The following is an 18,827-nucleotide window of genomic DNA, read 5'->3' as shown; positions in this document are numbered from 1 at the left end:
CCAGCAGTCGGGAGTAATTTTCTATTACGGGTTGAAGTAGAGTCGGGAGTCATGGGCGGGACAGAGTGGGAGCTGACGATGTGCGGAGTGGCCAGGGAGAAGGGCAGGACTCACCACAGAGACGTGAGCTCTTCCTGGGAGCCCCCACGACACCTGAGCACAGCGCAGACACGGTAAGAAAGAACCGTGCGCAGAGAACCTGGAGAGTGGACAGAGCACGAGGCCACAGCCCACGCCAGTGGGGTGCGCAAGCAAGTGGGAGTCACTGAGGGACATCAGAAAGTCCTCAGCCACGTGGCCTCGGGATTCCAATATTTGCCGTTTCCAAAGCAAAGTCCCGGCAAGCCAAAACTAGGAAAGAAACTCCGGCGCCACACTTGGTGAAATGGCTGAAGCCACCTGAATGCTCGTCCTCAGTGACGCCCTGGATAGCTCGGGTTCAGCGTGTCAGGCAGTTCACTGCCTTTCAAAGACGCCACCGTGTCCTCCTTCACGCCTGCGGCAGGCAGTCCTGTCGAATTAAGGGGTGCTTTTCCAGGGAGCCTGGGCTGGGCCTCAGAATCCCCCTCAACATTGTACTCCAAGCAGGCTCTACCAACTCCGGGGAAAAACACACAAGAGGCAAACCCTGGCCATCTTGGCTTAAAGCTCGAGAGTCTCCTTTAGAAAGCATGACCCATATAGGGTGTCAAAAACTAGGTAGGTCTGGTCACCTTTCATCCTAATGCAAACGTCTCAGGTCGTGCAGTTGGGCCTCACCCGGCCTTTCCCTCAACCGGCATGCGCAGAGATCTCCCACATCTCCTGGTGAGCCCTTGGCCTCTCCTAACACCGTAGGAACACATGACATTAAAATGACGAGGGTCATTTGGCCCTGTCCCAGAGACCAATTCCCTGTCAGTCACTGAATGGGGGATGGGGCCCGTGATCGCAGAGGGCCTAATAACACGCAGAGGGCCTAAGCACTGACTGTACATCACAACAAAGCTCATTTAGGACGCTGCCCCCAGCGCCGTGGCAGAGTGAGTTGAATGTAACGGCGCCTTTTTAACATTGGGCGGACACAAACGTATTTTCATTGCACGTAGACAGGGCTACTGAGAGGCACGAGAAAGTACTTAGTGAGCTGTGAATTGCTCCATGTGCAAGTTATTATCAGTACTACCTTTGTTAGGATGATTGATAGCTAAATGGACAGGAAGTTGTAAATGTGTCTGTTTATGCAGAATTTCAGCGCCACAGAATTCAACAGCTTTCCTTCAGCACAACAGTGCTTGTGTGGGCTGGAGGCCAGGACGCAGCCCCTTGCCTTCTTCCATAAAGTAGAAAGGCAGCTACTCAGAGGAAGAGGTACTCTTGACGTAGGCTGGGAAGGAGCTGCTGGCAGGAAGGAGCGGGCCCAGTGCCTGGAAGCCAAAGGGGACCTGAGAGGACGCCGAGCACCAGGCTCTGTAGAGGTCAGGGAGGGCAAGTCCTGCGGCAGCTGCGGGCCTCGTCCTCACTGGGGATGTGAGGGCGGAATTCAGCGGGTGGAGGGGTGAGGAGGAGACAGCAGGCAACTCCACAGTAACCTGGTTGTGCAGGGGAAGGAAGTGAGGAGGAGGAGGGAGGGCAGGGGACACTGAAGATGGGCTATATCTGAGCATACTCCTGATTAAAGAAAAAGATTCAGCAGAGAGACGGTTTGGGGGGAAATGAGAAAATCGAGTGGCAAACTCCAGAGATCACAGCAAAGAGATGCAGTAGGAGAAAGGGGGGATGAGCGGAGGGGGGAGGCTGTGGCAGAGGGAGATGCTCCAGTCCTCAGTGCCAGCGGTAGAGTTCAAGGTCATGGCGATCGGCTGCATGAAGGCCATGGGGCTGGAACCAAGTTCAAGCCTGTCCCCCACCATTCGCAACGCACACTGGGCAAGTCGCTAAACCTGAGCGATGATGTTTCCTCATCTGTCAGTGAGGGCGGTGCCTTCCTCGCGGGAATGTTGTTAGAAGTATGGGCACTATTGCAAGTGAAGGCCCTCACCCAGGATCTGGCACATGAGGGCGCCCAGGAAGTGGTAGCTGGGACTTCGGGACTGCCATTGGGGCTGAGCAATCCAGGGGCTGGGAGACCAAGGTGGTGGGCAGCTCGCCACGGGGAAATGCAGTGGACAGTGGGACCTGGGGGAGAGGGGCGAGTGTGAGGTGGAATGTACGGGTCAGGGATGGGGAAAGGCGGAGGACCATGTAGTGGGAGGGCACAACCTCAAAGGAGAGGGCGCCTTCGAGGGGGTGAAGCAAAGATCTGAAGAGAACATCGAGAAACAAAGCAGGGGTGGGAGGGAGGGGGCCAGTTCCCCCAAGCCACTCCCCAGCAATGCTCCTGGGGACCATCAGTTCCAGGAAAAAGAGGGGGTGGGGCTCCTGCAGAGGCTGGGAATGAAGGGGAGCCTGTCATGTGAAGGGTGGTGAAGAACAACGCCGGGATTCAAGGACACACTTAGAAAATGGGGCAGTAGGCGTAGCGGTTAACGCAGGACTTCTGGGCGCAGAGTGCCTGGGCTGGCCGGCTGGATCTGCTGTTTACCAGCAGGGGAGAATGCTCAACTCCTGGGTCTTGGTTTTTTCATTTTAAAATGGGACGAATAAAATGCCCCCCTGGTAGGGATGTCGTGTGAGTGAAGCCACTCAATCTGTATAGAGCACTTGGTGTCGGCATATAGTAAGTGCTCAATAAATGCTAGCGCTCACCATCATCACCACCATCATCACCACCATCATCATCATCATCGTTGTTATAATGGGAGTGAGGGGAGGGAGGCTTGGAGAGGATCTTGGAGGACTGGAGGGGAAGCGCTTTCTGGGAGCTTGGATCAAAGCCTTTCGGGGTCAAAGCTCCCACAGGTTCCCTACTCCACAGCCAGTCCCAGGAGAACACCTGGGGCCCCAGAGCCTGGGGGGAGGCTGACACAGAAGGGTGCCCCAGGCCCTGCTTGGGGAGCTCTGGGAGGTGTGCCAGAGGATGGGGAGGGGAGAGGGGGATGCACAGTGCAGCCAGTGAGGGAGGGGACGAACCTCCCCTCAGCAGGAAGGGACAGCTAGATGCCTGAGGCAGGGCTGTGTGACCCGTGAGGTCCATTTCTCTCTCCATAGCTGGTCCAAAAATAGTTCCCATGCAGCTCTGGAATGCACTGTGGCTCCCTCAGGGGCAGCTTCCGTCCTGTCCCCTCCCCTCCGGGCTGGCAGAGCGGGGAGGTGGGGAGGGGGAGGACTAGCAGTTCCTGAGGATGGAAGGAAGGAATTCCCTTTCTCCTTTCTCATGTTCCTGTCTCCCTCTCCCTCTGACACAGGGTATGCAATCACTTCCTCTCTTTCATTGCTTCCTCTCAGTTTCTGCCGCCCTCATGTATCCTGCTCTCCTCACAGCCCCGGGGGTGGGGGTTGTGGGAGCTCCCTCTGCTTCACTCACAGGCCTCCATGGGCCCAGTCTCCCGCCCCCCTCAGTCCCCAGCCAGCCCTGTGAGCCAGCCCTGCAAACAGGAAGCCGTGAGAGAAAAGAAAAGAAGGGGTGTGTCTGGAAAGCCTTGGCTCCTTTGGGATATTTCCCTGTCACCGGAGTCAGACCTGCCTGCGCTCTGCACACTCTGGGTGAGGCCTGGGCCCAGCTCCGGGCAGCCAGCTCTCTAACAACCTCCCCAACCCAGAGCTGCATGTGCTTCCAGTCGAGGGGTCTGCGGGACCCAGGGGCCCAGAGAATCTCCGCAGCCAGGGCAGCTGGGAGCGGCCCCCACAGCCGGGCCCTCTCCAGCATGGGAGGGTGTCTGGACCCCCTCTCTGAGCCTGTGGACACACCGCTGAGAGCAGCCTCACGGGCACTGACATCCTGGCACCCACACAGATCTCCATGGAGAACCAAAGCCAGACACGGGCTGACCTCCCTGCGGCCAAACACACCCACAGGCTTGCAAAGGGTAGGGCCTCTGCGACCTGGTCTTCAGCGGAAGGGGAACTCCCTCCTAGGAAGCGCTCTTCCGGGTTCTCATTGACAACAGGCCCGTGTTACATAACAGGCGCGTCCCTGTCCCTGCTCGGCCAGGTCCGGTCACCAAGTCTGGTCCCTGGGCATGTGCCCTTCCCCTGCTTCATCTTTCCCTTCCAGGCACTGGCTCTGGTCCCAGAGAGGGGAAAACGGGGCTCCCTGAGATGCACAGGACATGTCCCCAGTCCCCTCATTCGGGATCTTAGTGTGGCTCCCGGAACCTCAGCAGAAACGAAATAAACCTCCAGGGGCCAGAGAGAAGTCGCTCTTGACAAGTGGTGTCCTCCCCACAGGCTACCTTGGCCTGTGGACACCGCGGGCGCTGGCCACGGACCAGTTACCAGAGAAACTGCCAACCAGGGCCACCTCCTCCCACCAGGGCAGCACCGCGCTCCTCACGCTACACACCAGCCCTGAACTCACTGCAGAAAGTCTCCTCTGTCAGCTCAGCCCTGTCCTCGTCCCTCCGCCTGGCACTCCTTGGAGCTGCTCAGCTGGGGACGTCCTTTCTGGAATGGGTGCCACTGCGCTATCTCAGCTACCTCCCGGCTGCTCTGGGCAGTAGGCCAGTTTCCTCCCCAGTAAAGGAGGGACAGTGCCTTGTCTATTTTACAGGATTGGGGACATCCTCCGTCAGCGTGCCTCAGAGAAATGTGAGGTTTAAGCACTTTACCTGAATTATCTCATTAGTCCTCCCAATAACTCTATGGGGTGGTATAATTATTACCCTAATTTTCCCAGTTATGAAAAACGAGGCACAGAGAGGCCAGGTAATTTATCCAAAGTCACAGAGCAGGTAGGAATTGGGGCTGGGATTTGAACCGCAGTTGTATGTGGTCCTGGAGCCCATATTTCTAACCACTGTACAAACTGTCTCCCCAGTATAATCCAGTCACGATTAAGTGATAAAAATGAAAACAACTAACAGGATAAATGTTGAAGGTGACCCGGGGTGTGGTATAGTTGAAAATGTACAACAGACCCATCCACAAGGCTGGCTTTTTATCACTCACCAGTAGATCACTCCTGGCCATTTTCTGACCTGTAGTCCCATTTGGTTATTTATTTCTTTTGCTTCCCTTGCCGGAGGAGGCGTATCAGAAAAAATATTGCTACAAGAAATGTCTGAGATTTTACTGCCTATGTTTGTTTGTTTTTTTTCTAGGATTTCTTTGGTTTCAAGTCTTATATTTTGAGTCTTTAATTCATTTTGAGTTTATTCTTGTGTGTGGTGTAAGAAGGTGGTCCAGGTGAAGGGATTAAGCAAAAGAAACCATCTCCCCCTTCCCCCAAAAAAAGCCCTCATAGAGGCACAGAGAGGCCAAGTAATTTATCCAAAGTCACAGAGCAGGTAGGAATAAGGGCTGGAATTTCTATTTCAGACAACAGTGTGGTGATTACCAGAGAGAAAGGGGTGGAGGTGGGGGGAGGTAGGAGAGGGTAAAGGGGGGATAAATGGTGATGGAAGAGACATGGCTTTGGTTGATGAACACACAGATGATGTATTATAGAACTGTACACTTGCAGCCGACAGAATTTTATTAACTAATGACACCCCAATAAATTCAATGACAATTTTTAAAAAAGATTGAAGAGACCTGAACATGTTCCATAGCTGATCAGAAGACTTTGTTAAAAGGGAGAGTGTTTATTTGTTTACTCATTTGCTTCACCTCATTAGCGTACACCAGTGATGGCGAACCTTTTGAGCTCGGCGTGTCAGCATTTTGAAAAACCCTAACTTAACTCTGGTGCCGTGTCACATATAGAAATTTTGTGATATTTGCAACCATAGTAAAACAAGGACTTATATTTTTGATATTTATTTTATATATTTAAATGCCATTTAACAAAGAAAAATCAACCAAAAAAATGAGTTTGCCATGTCACCTCTGACACCCGTGTCATAGGTTCACCATCACTGGCCTACACCATACAAAGTAGACGGTGTTTCATTTTTGTTTGTCTCATGACTAGCATGGCGTCAGGCACACAGAATCTGGTTGCTGGTCGCTGGAAGCTATGAACATCATTACAAACCTGATGTATTGGGACTCAGACATCAAATGCAGGAAATCAGAAAAGGCACAGAAGTATTAATGATGCTTATGAGCTCAAGTGTGACACTTGAGATACTTCAAATTCTTAACCCATGTCCAAGAAACCCAGAGACTTCAGGTACCAGGAGGAAAAGAGGATCAAGGCTTCTCTTTCCTCTAGGGCAGTGGTTCTCAACCTTCCTAACGCCGCGACCTTTTAACACAGTTCCTCATGTTGTGGTGACCCCCAACCATAAAATTATTTTCGTTGCTACTTCATAACTGTAATTTTGCTACTGTTATGAATCGTAATGTAAATATCTGATATGCAGGATGTATTTAGGCGACCCCTGTGAAAGGGTCATTCGACCCCCAAAGGGTCGCGACCCACAGGTTGAGAACCTCTGCTCTAGGGGGATGTGGTCACAGTCAGTCTTTGCTCCCACTACCGTTCTTGCATATTGTTCAGATATCACAGGGATCGGGGTGAAAGACTTCAGAGATACGAGCAATGACGCGTCCTTAGTCTCACGGCCTTGGCTTAGTGTCAACGAACCAGCCCTGACAAGGTCAACTAACAGTGCTTCGTAACAGGCAATTCCCTGACAAGCCCTCAGCCTTTGCTTTCACCTGCTGGGCCACATGTATCTGTGCAGCTGAATAGGACCCCTACTGAACAAATAAGGCTTTAAGCCAAGCTTCCCCAAACCTCAACGTTACTTTCTGAGATGACGGCACTGGCTAGAAAGTGGATTCCACTGTCCAAGGCACGAGTCCTCCCAAAGGTTAGCTTTGCCCTTCTGGTCTTACACCTGATTTCTCAATGCGCCTGCTGGCCTCCAAGTCCCTCTGATTACCACCACAGTTCACACGAGAGCAGCAAGGGAAGGACTTGGTCTCTAGCCCAACTCTACAGATCACAGGGAGATTAAGGTAATGAAGGGAAGATGGAAAAATCCCATGTTCTGTAATGACCTCACCTTTCTGGGTTCAAAGAAGTCTGTAAACAACTGAGTGGGACGAACCATCGTCCTCAGAGGACCCTGAGAATGCTGACTCAGAAAGGGAAACAGAAGGCCTGCGGCCAAAAGAAACAGAGCTACTGCAGACTGACACTGGGTTTGGCTAAACCTGCCCCATCTGCCCGGCAGGCACTCCTGGGGAAATGCCAATCACACCTGAGGAGTCATGAATGCACGCGAGGGTTTCTATTTTCAACCTGGAACACCATCACACTGTTGTGGTTGGTGAGCAGTTGCCATTTTCCACCCTCAGCTGGCTGCTGCTCAGAGCCTGGTGCAGGATCTCCAGGATGGGGCTGGTTTGGAATGTCACACAAGTGGGCCATGCTGACGCCTGGCTGAGGAGTCCGGCCAAGCCATGAGATGGCAGGAAGCAGCCGCCCAGAAGACAGCCCCCAGCCCCCAGCCCCCGAGGGTTAAGGGAGGTGGGCTTTTCTTGGGTCAAGGCTTTGGGCCAACCTCACTGAGGAGTGCTGCCAACCTGCCAATCCCCCCAGCCACCACCTCCCACGTGGTCAGGTCAGTAACAGCCACATCCATCTCCTGGAAGCGTAAGGACAACTATATGAGGTCATCCTGTCGAGAGTGTTTTATAAATTAAAACAGGCCAACGAAGGTTCATTTAAGGAAAGTGGGGTCAGCAAATCAATAACAAAGCCAGCACCCGCTGAACACTAAGAGCAGCACTCGGTACCTTTCATTAAATAATAATCATAGGCCGGGGACCTGGCCCATGGTCCGTGTGTGTCCTTCAGCCTGGTCCACTGTGTCTGATAGATTCTTATGTAACCCAGAGACACCCACTTAGGAAAACAGAGACTAAATGTTCCCTAAAATGTTGACCAAAATAAGGAGCATTTATTGGATAAGACTTGGAAAATGTGCGCTAAATGCTTGGCTGGTAGCAGGGACGGCTGAACTTGTAATCCCGATATTTGGGAAGGGTCTCAGCTGATCAAAATAAGTAAAATCAGGTGGAAGTTAGGTCATTATTACTTGCAAGGCTCTCCTTGTCTGAATCAATAATCAAGAATCACCAGGAGCTTTAGTCTAGATTCTGGGCCTCAGCTTCTCCAGATGTGAACAGTCAAAGCAGGTACTGCACAGTTGACCTACTGGGTGTGATTAGTGGCGTTAAAAAAGGCATGAGATGCACATCATCCCACTATTAGTGCTTGCTCATGATGAATGCGAAATACTATGAAATTAGCCTCAGTTTGTTTCCCAGGAAAGAAAAGGGGTATTAAAACAGATCCTCCTTGTATTATTACATTCGCCTATTGCTGAAGAGCAACACAGTGATGTCAAACAGCACAGCAACCTGGGAAGTATATTTTTTAGCTTGGGGACAGTGGAGTCATTTGATCAAGACTTTTGGGGGTAGTGGTTGTGGGCTGGGGTGATAGGAGGCCCCCTCCTGTGGGTCAAAGGGCAACAGGTAGGGCTCAGAAAGGTGCCCTGGAGAGAAGAATCAAAACTCCCAGCAGGTCAGACGAGCTCAGAGCAACTTCCAGACACCCAGGAGCAGCTGGATCTGGGTGGAGTTCTTAGGTCAGAGTTCTGAGAGTCACAGACACTAACCCCGCAGGAAAACAGAGCTCCAGCCAATCCCGCCCCACCCGGCCAGAGGCACTGAGCAGCAGAGGCCTGCAATCAATGATGTCACAGTTTCCAAAATCAAGACCAAATTCAAAGTGGCAGCTCAACACCCAAGAAATGGAACCAAAAGGACTTTAGAAATAACTCTTTCAGTCACAGAGATCTCCCATGTTTTCAATTTAATTAAAAATGAAAATTTTTCTAACATGTTCTTCTATAATATGAAAAGCTACCCCTGGCCTGGTTTTCTCAGTGGTTAGAGCATCAGCCCACAGACCAAAGGGTTGCAAGTTCGATTCCTGGTCAAGGGCACGTACCTCAGTTGCAGGTTCCCCAGCCCCAATAGGGGGTGGGAGGCAACCAATCAACGTGTGTTTCTCTCACGTGGATGTTTCTCTCTCCCCCCTCCTTCCTCCCTTCCATTTTCTCTAGAAATCAATGGGGGGGGGGGGGGAGGGAATATCTTCCAATGAGGATTAATAAAAAAAAAAAAAGAAAAAGAAACTTACACCACCCAAATCTATACATGGCATTCACATGTGTTCCTAGGATTTTCCTATGCTTTTGGAATTTCATTATTTCCTTCACAGCCAAACTTCATGACCTTGAGGGCCAGGCCTGAAGTTCAAAGGCATGCATAGAGTCCTCCTGCTCCCATACTTCCCTTCCCAAGTAGAGAGAGAAGGGCAGTGAGGTGAGATCCCATGCTTAGATTACTCCATTTTCACAATCACTGGCGACTTGTTGCATAAGATGTTTCTAAAAACAAGATCTGAGCAGTGAGCAAGAGCAGTTAAGAAAACTCCATCCCCAGAGCTAAGTTCGGAGCACGGAGCAGGGCAGGTTCTCAAAGCGGCTTCCCAACACTTCCTGTCTCATATAAATCTGGACGGTGAGGGGAGAAGCTTGAAGGATTCAGATCCTCATTCCTCAACCCCAGGAAGCTTCTGAGAAGTGGGAAATTCCAGGGGCCACAAAAAATGAGAAATTAATTCAAGACCACAAGCAACTCCAACTCTGCACCCACGGTGCCCAGTACCACTTGGCCTATGAGGGTTGCTCACTGAGCTCTTGTGGACTGAGAAGAAAGCAGCAACCTACCGAAAACCAAGTGACCCTCAGTGCGAGATCATTGTTTCCATGTCTGTGGCCTCACTGTCTAAGATCAGATACTTATTAAACTCGGGTTTTTCCAAAGAGCTTTCTCCAACAACGAGCTGTGGCAGCTAGCTGACTCCAGATCTAAGCAGCCCAGCTCGCCCGGTTTATGTGACTGGTCTGAAAGATGCATTGTGTCCTTATGTGACGGGGGCCTACATTTCGGGTCCTTTTTGACTTTCAATTGAACCTGAGCAATGTCTGGATACAGATGTTACCGTTAGAGAATTCCTGACCATGGGATACCCACTGAGAACTTCCAAAACCAACATGTTTTGATGCCATGAATCTCTCTGATGCTCACCTGTGTGTAAGAAAATGTTCTTCCGGGAAGGGGGTGGGCAGGTAATAGCCTTTACGCGATACCCCTGGGGAAGAGGCAGTGTGCCGGAGGTTTCACAGTAGGGCCCTATTTGATGCTCACGACGACCCTCTGGGGCATCTGTCAGAGAGGGTCCACGGAGAGGCTAAGGTCACAGGCAGAAGGGCACTGCCAGGCTTCAAGTCCAGATGTGAACATGCCCTGGTCCTCAACCACTCTGTTAAATGCTCTTTGGTGGCAATATCTTGAATGGGTATATTATTCCTCATAATCATAGTCACTGAAGAATTCTGTCACACGTTCTGCTCTCAGAGCCACCGTATCCTCAGTCCTCCAAAATGGAATGTGAGCCCCAAGGCCTCTGCTGAGATGTAGCATTTACACCCCACCAGGCGAGGACACCTGCTGCGTAGCACATGCCTCTGAGGGAGAGGGGCACTTTATCTAGAAAAAAAATACATATCCTTTGCATCCTCATATTTACAAATAGCAGCTGGTAACCATGAACACACTGAGCAGAGATTAGTATTTGTGGGAAGAACTTTCTAGGCCTCCCACCTGGGGCACACAGTGGGAGCCATCCCACCAAGAAGCCCCTTTCCTGGGAAATAAAATATGTCCAATCTTGGTTCATTCAAAAGGAACTTGGGGCCCTAACCGGTTTGGCTCAGTGGATAGAGCGTCGGTCTGCGGACTGAAAGGTCCCAGGTTTGATTCCGGTCAAGGGCATGTACCTTGGTTGCAGGCACATCTCCAGTGGGGAGTGTGCAGGAGGCAGCTGGCCGATGTTTCTCTCTCATCGATGTTTCTAAATCTCTATCCCTCTCTCTTCCTCTCTGTAAAAAATCAATAAAATATATTAATAATAATAAAAAAAGGTGCTTGGGGAGTCCTCTGCCAGGGAGCCACACCAGAGACGGTCCTGTGACAAGTCATTTACAAAACATGCACTTTGCCATGGAGTGACAGAGGTGGAATCTGTGCCCATAGCCTCGGCAATGGCCACTGGGCTGCGAAAATTGCCTTTCTGAAGAAAACAGTACAAATATGGTGAGAAGTTCTTTTATAAACATATCTGGATAACTGTGGCCACAGAAAGTGTTTCATTGGCAAGAAGCAAGAAGTCCAGAACCAGGCCACGCTGCCAGAGGCTCTTTTAACTGGGGAGGGTTCGCAGAGCCTTGTGAGCCTTCGGGAAACCATCGCCCTGGCCCGGAGGTTATGCTTAGGTGCCGGCTCTGCCGCTAGGACTGACAACACTAGTGTCGCTGTGTAGTTCTCCTTTTCTTTTAATGTTTGGGAGAGAACTGCAGATGCCTCCTGACCTGTCACAAATGAAAGGATATTACCTATATAACATATCTTTATAGTGGATAAACTGCCCAAATAGCCTGTTAGATGCAGTAAAATATATGAGAATTTACTTAGATTACTTTGGTGACCTCACAGTCACATGACCAAAAGGGTGCTGTTAGGAATCCTATATCAGAATTGTTTTAAATTCTCTCAATATGTGAACCCCGAGAAGCAGGCTATACCCCAGTGCGGTCATTTTAAGTACAGAGGCTCAAACAGTTCGCCATAAAGGAGTAACTCGAATCCCAGGAAATGCGCTGTTTGGGTGCAGAAACCAGCAAAGAGCAACAAAGTGTGAGCAATAATATTTTATTGCAATAAAAACAGCTTCCCATATTCTACTAGCAACACTTTACGAGGCTCAAGAGGACAGAAGCCCTCCCGATGGCCCCCGGAGCTCGCTCTGCACACACAGGTTCGTCTGTGGGCAGAACCCTTCCCTTCTCCGAGTTCTGCTGCCTCCAGAAACCACAGGGAGACACACCAGCCCTGACTGCCCACACGTTCCCGGGACAGTGTGTCACAGAGCAACAGCATGGCTGTCCAATTGCTTCCAGACCTTAGTTTGATCTGCCTCACCGCTAACATCTATGGCGTGTAACCTCCTACAAACCTGTAACTGCTTGCATTTCCCCCTTGATCCTGGCTCTGGGTGGGGGAGCTGGGGGAACGGACTCTAAGCCTCTCATAGACGGAAAGACCAGAGAGAAGTGGAAGGAGCTGTCCCAGCAGTTCTGGCCCTGGCTCTACCTCCAATTCCATCTGAAGACAAACCACAACCACAGTCCCCTTGCCGGACGGGCTGCAGGGCCCACGGCTGAGGAAGACTGAGAGAACGCTGATGTCAGCTGCCCGGGAGTCTCTGAGTCAGCATCTTCAAGGCCAGAGTGGTTATTGGGAAACAGGCTTTCCCACAAAAACACCACATGGAGCAGCAGCTCAAAACCAACACGCACAACCCCAGAGTGGGGCTCCAAGCCCTTGGCCACGGATGCAAAGGAACCGAGAAATGGAGACCCTCCCACACCCGCTCACAGCCACCTTCTGTTGAGTTTGAGAGAGACAACGAAGGAACGGAGAGCTGGGAGCTGCATGGATGCTCAAGGAGCCGCTGCCTGGGCGTGTTATGAAGTCCTGCCCGGAGCTGGCTCCTTCCAACTCCTTCCTCAATAATCAAAACAACAGTGACCTCATTCCAGAAACTGCTTTCCCCAGGAGGACTTGGAAAGCTTTACGTTTCAACCCGTTGTTGCTTGAAAGTGAAGGGTTTGGAAAGGAGGCTCACCGGGGATGCGATGGAAAGCGTCAAAATGGCCTGGTCGACGATGGAGTAAAATAACTGAACTTCAGTGCTTCTTAGGATATAATAGTATGGGGGAGGGGGCGAGGGAGCAAGGCACGAAACTGTACATGGCCACAGACACACACGAACTTCGAAAAAAGTTTAGAAGGAAAAATACTAAGTCTTAAAGCATGAGTGATGGAATTATGGATATCTTTCTTTCTCTTCTTCAGAACATTCCAGACCCCAGCAGGACCCTCCACCTAGATAGTCATGCTCTTGACTGCGCACACATGCGCACCAGTGAGGGTGAGACATTCCTTATCTGGCTCACCAGGTGGCCCAATCAGTCCCGTCACCAAGGAGACAGACGGCACAGAACTTCCTGGTATTTTTCAGTTTTCTTTAAGAATATGCATGGCTTTCCCAGGGTGGGGGAAAAGACACCACATGTCAGCAATCCCAGGAGCTAGTGACTTGAAGCATCGTGCATGTGGGACCCTCAAAGGCTTCCCGAACCTTCGTGTCTCTACCGCAGGACTGCACGGAGGGAGGGGAGAGGGGAGAGCACTGGGCTGGCAGACTGAAGGGCAAGACCAGCTCGGAACTGTGCGTTCTGCTGGGGGAGCAAAAGAGCTGCACTTCCACTCAGCTACAGACAAGACAACTCCCGTTTCCAAAGTAACAAGTTCTCACTACTGAGGCCACGCACACCTCATCCGGCACCCGCCCTTCACCTCCAGGCTCGGGGCCCACTCCCAGAACCGGGGCCCATCACAGAACCCTCACATCTGAGACCGAGAGGAGGCCGTTTCCTGCCAAGCCCAGGCCAGGCCCTGTGTCTATGCCTTCTTCAATTCTCCAAACAATGCAGAAACGAGGGGTGCTGGCCGCGTTAGAGACAGCAGAGCTGAGTCCAGGACAACCCGCGCAGCAGGCGGATGAGCCGTGGGGACGGAGCGTGCCTGTCGCTGACTTGGAAGCCCTGGCTGCCGGGCAGCCTCTGGATGAGGACCTATCAGAGGATGATTTCTGGCTCCTGAGGGGAAAGGAGTGACAGTTCTGTGAAAATATTTGCTAAAATGTTTAAAAACAAAACAAACACTGCTGAAAGCCAACTGCAGACACTGCCAGGCTCCCTGGAGCTTTTACGGTAGCTGCTCAGGGACTGGAACTCTATCCCACCGCTGGGACTCCAGCCCTGCTGGGACTCTTAGGCAAGCCAGAGCTTTACAGGGGGACGCGTGGGGGGGGAGGGGGGGAGGGGGTGGCGAGGGGGGAAGCCGCCCCTCCCCCCCACAGCAGCAGCTGTGGCTCCCAGTGCTGTGTGGCACTGACTCTCAAGGGGGTCAGAGAACCCTCCTTTTGTGCCAGGCAATGAGCTAGGTGCTTCCTCTACATTCTCCTGTTGCTCAGAACAACTCTGTGCCCACGTGACCCAGCAGCATGTGGTGTTATTGGAATCAGAGCCAGATCTGCCTGATCCTAAGCATGTTTTCTGCTAACCCTGCCGGATCCAGCCAGTGAATCCAATCCATCATCCCTGGACGGGGGAAGAGTGGGCCCTGTTGCATGTTCAGCACATCAAATCCTATCACTTCTGTGGCATTCCGGTGTCCTGCACTTTCTGGAGCAACTCCAACTTTTGAACACATTGGTCCCACTGCACCCAGGGGTGCACTCATGCGTGTCTCACGGTGTGGTCAGCCCTGGGAGGCCCCACTTGCTGACCCGCATCTGTGCAGCCCTCAGCACTTGCTTCTTCCACTCACAGGGACAGCTCATTTACATGTTGTGATCGGCTTCACATATCTGTGCTTTATCTTCCCTGCTGCCCTCTAAGTTCCTCTCAAAGCAACGCTTCCCAACCGGAAGGCCATTCTCAAGGAAGGAATCCTGGAAACAATAGAATCCACACGGAATCCACACCAGGACCCACAGCAGAAGACACTACAGTCTCACCTACAACTGTTCTGCTGCCTCCATTTGCAGTGGCCTCGTGTGGGATGCAATGGCCCTTCGGAGACATGTTCTTATGCTATCTCATCGGCATACAACTCCCAGAATGGGAGCTGCCCAACTGTGATCTCACTGGAATCCATGCAAAGTCCTAGGCCCAGATTTAAAAACCCAAGTGCTCAAACATGACACAATGAAAACCTGGCTGGGTTGTACCTCAAAAAAAGTGTAAAAGCTTCAAATGTTGGTAGTAAAGTTAAAAACAAGCTCAACAGTATAATGTGACTGCTGAACAGGAAAGTGAAGGCATCGCTACGATGTGCGGATGGAAGTGGCCTGGGCAGACCACAGGAAGCAAAGGTCCCGCTGAGCCCTGGGCTGAGCCCGTTACGCAGAAGGACAAATAGCGCGCTCGCGTCTGGAGAAGGGCAGAGAAACATAAAGACACTCCAGATGTTTGACAGGCTCTCATATGGAGAGAGGATCTAGAATGCAAACCATTGGGGGAAAGTAACTGAGGAACAATTTTTTGTTCAATATAAGAAACTTTCAAACTGTGCCTGTGGGAGGCAGAACATGGCCCCCACAGACGTCCACGGCCTCAACCCCGGAGCTGCGTCTGTGTGACCTGACGTGGTCAAAGGGGCTTCGCAGCTACGATTCAGTCAGGGGTCTGGTGGGAGGCTTTCCTGGGGGACCCTTTTAGTGGGGAGGCAGGAGCGTCAGAGAGATGTGGCATCTGAGGTGCTACAGGCCCAGGGATGCTGGTGGCTCCTAGAAACCAGGAAAGGCCGGGAGTGGATTCTCCCCCAGGGCCGTTAGGAGGAACGCAGCCCTGCCGACACCTGGACTGCAGTCAAGTAGCACCCATCTCAGACTTCTGACTTCCGGAACTATAACAGAATAAACCTGTGTTGTCTTCAGCCACTAAGTTACTGGAAAGTTGTTAAAGCGGCAACCAGAGATGAATGCGACAACCAACACGGGAATAACGGCCACCAGCCGCAGTGAGCTCCCTGTCCCAGGAGGCAATCAAGAAGAGGCGGAACCTCTACCTGCCAGGAATGCTGTGCAGGCAAGTCCTGGGTGAGCCATGACAAATGCCTCCAACGCCGAGAGTCCACGTCACGTGGTAGCACTTCTCCTGCTTTTGTATTTGACATGCTGGTCCCCCTCCCCTCCCCCCAGGCCTGGTGGTGGGCAAGGCTTGCCCTGTTGCCTCCCAGGAGGACAGGGGTAGTAAGGTAAAGCCAGGCTTTGGGGGATGTACCCACAGCACCTGGGGCCGGGCCTGGCTCAGAGCAAAGGTGCCTGCCGGGGTGCCTACCTGAGCAGAGGACGCCTCTGTTCCTGGCACAGGAGAAGTTGTCGCACTCGCAGAAAGGCCCGTAGATCTTCCCGAACTCGCTCTCGAAGCAGGAGCACTGACTGCAGCTGCACTGCCCGCGCCCGCTGCACAGCGGCTTGCCCTCCGCCTCGCGGCACAGGTTCTGGTGCCCGCTCGGGTTCTCCCCTTCCTGGCACTCGCACTTGCTGCCCAGGTAGCTGGGGTTGCACTCACACAGCCCGCAGACGTAGGTCCCGTTCCCGCTGCACCGGGGGCTGTCCGGCTCCTGCCCCGCGCTGCAGCCGCACCTGCAGTTGTAGGTGACCCCCACCTCCAGGCTGTCCCGGAACCCCACGGGCCGCAGGGTGAACGTGTGCTCCGTGTGTTTGCCTGGGCAGCTCCGGGCCTCCACCGACACTTCAAACGATGCCTGGGCAGAAAGAAGAGAGGGGACATTGTGGGCACGATGAGCCGGGGTATCTGCTTCTGCCTCCCAATCACCCAGGGCCCCGCCCAAGAGCGGTTCCTCTGAGGCCTCGGGGGAGAGCTGGGGCTACGCCGGCCCTGTCCACACATGCACCCGGTCCCGGAGGAAGAGGCCTAGGCCAGCAAGCTCCTGCACACTTGCCAGGCACGGTGCTTGGTCCTGAATGTTCGTGATCTCTTTCAATCCTCACAACCTTGAGGAAATGGCTTCCACGGGAGAGTAGAAAGACTCAGGCAAGGGTTCTTTTCTCCCCTTTCTTTTCACCTATATTCTATCCTCTCCCCATTTCCATTCTGAAAATCTGTGCCAAGCACTGCATCACCTGCTCCCTGAGTGCAGGGACCCCAGGGTTCCACAGACCCCTCTGAAGAGGTTTCCCCCTGATGGAGAAGGGACAACAGGACACTGGGTCCCTCCCAGAGAACCCGCCTCCTCCAGACACACCTAAAAGGACCTGAGGGGTCCTCACAGCTGCATCTTTCACAATCAGCTCACAACCCTGAGGTCGTAAGGAAATCATCGCTGATGGAATGTGCTACACACGCGAACAGACTGTTTGTTAAAATAGATTGTTATTGATTTTAGAGAGAGGAAGGGAGAGGGGTAGAGAGATAGAAACAACAATGATGAGAAACATTGATTAGCTGCCTCCTGCATGCCCCCTCCTGGGGATCGAGCCTGCAACCCGGGCATGTGATCTGACCGGGAATCAAACGGTGACCTCCTGGTTGATGGGTCAATACTCAACCAATGAGTCACACCGGCAGGGCCAGACTGTTTCTTGTTAAACAAAGCATGTAAAGAAGCATTGCTAACCCCTAAGCTGCTTGTGCGTTGCCCTGGAAAAAGGCAGCAAGGTGGACGGAGCTGGCAGATGGCGGGAAAGATGCCTGTTAGCTGCCCACTCGGCTGCAATGGGAGGAAAGCGAGGGCACTGCTTGGTGATCCTCCCAGGAAGTAGAGCACAACTCTTCCACTCCCCTCCTCCCACTGAGAACGGAGCCATGTGTGGTTATATTCATCCAGCACTGCCCTCAGAGCAGGGCACTGTGGAAATCCAGACAGGGATCTGGGACACCCTGACCAAATGCCATCTGAAGTGCTTCTCCCTGAACAGTGGTGCTTCTCCTCTGAATGGTGGTGCTTCTCCTCTGAACGGTGGTGCTTCTCCCTGAATGGTGGTGCTTCTCTTTTGAATGGTGGTGCTTCTCCTCTGAATGGTGCTTCTCCTCTGAACGGTGGTGCTCCCTACACAGACAGAGGCCTGGGCCCACTCCAGAAACTGACTCACCACGTCTGGCCCAGATGTCTTTATTTTTCAAGTCTCCTCAGATCATTCTGAAGCTCAAATGGGTTAGCAATCATGTTTAATGATTGTTATCCTTAATCCTATTATTTGGGTGAAATACAGCTGAGTTTTAAAAAGCCACCAATTACTTGCTTTACAGGGCACTCTTTAGGTAATGATGTGTACTTCTGGCGAACACGGAACGTACCTTGCTCTAAATGTTCTACAGATCCCTATCACTTCTGGATCTTTGCTAATTCTAAAAAGCCTCCCTTCAGATACTGTGATGTCTAGGGACACCCGGGGGAAGGGGTGAGGGTGGAGGTATGAGAGACTGAAGAGGAAGACAGACCCAGCTGTCTAGGTCCTGGCGATAGTCCTCCTGGGCAGCAAGCCTCGGCTTCGGGGAACTCACAGCAGACTCCCAGGAGACAGCATTAGCCAAAGCGGGTCACAGGAGAGGACAGTGAGCTGAAGACCATGACCAGGAGCCAGGGTCAGGGGACACTGGGAAAGCAAGCCAAGCGCAGACAGTAGGGACTAGCCCACCCTCCATGTCTATGTGCGAGTGGGGGGAGGGGTGGGAGAAGACAAAAAGAGAGATTGACAAAAGCAAGTTCAGAACTAAGTTCCAAGGCCCTGAGGCACAGTAACAAGACGGGGACTCACCGGGCAGTGAAATCTGCCTTATGACAACACACACTGACAGTTCCCAGGTGCCAAGCACCCACTGTGCAGGCATTTCCATGAGCAGGTCCCTCACATGCCCCAGAAGGAGACATCCCATTTACCAGAGATAAAATGGGGTCTCCCCGCTGGGGAGGGTTGGGCTGGTGCTCTCCTTGGCATACCTCCTGGAAGCGGGAATGAGACAGGTGTCCAGTGTCCACGTCTGGGTACAGAGGGAGAGGCAGCCTGGCTCACTGTGGAGACTAGAGGGTGACCCCCAAGGGCCAGAGGCTCCTCCAAACCC

The 18,827-nt window shown here is 52.4% G+C and overlaps 1 protein-coding gene across 2 annotated transcripts in view; it reads right to left on the bottom strand.

Annotated features, from left to right (window-relative positions):
- The window catches only part of ITGB5 (integrin subunit beta 5), a 111,964-nt gene that overhangs the window by 13,739 nt on the left and 79,398 nt on the right, over positions 1-18,827 (bottom strand). For both annotated transcript variants that reach the window (XM_059687606.1, XM_059687605.1), the window contains exon 10: positions 16,080-16,509. In XM_059687606.1, the coding sequence (XP_059543589.1) occupies positions 16,080-16,509 (430 nt within the window). The remainder of the gene's footprint in view (positions 1-16,079; positions 16,510-18,827) is intronic.

Source organism: Myotis daubentonii, chromosome 3, assembly GCF_963259705.1.
Source record: "Myotis daubentonii chromosome 3, mMyoDau2.1, whole genome shotgun sequence".
NCBI lineage: Eukaryota > Metazoa > Chordata > Mammalia > Chiroptera > Vespertilionidae > Myotis > Myotis daubentonii.
This window is presented reverse-complemented; position numbering and strand designations above follow the sequence as displayed.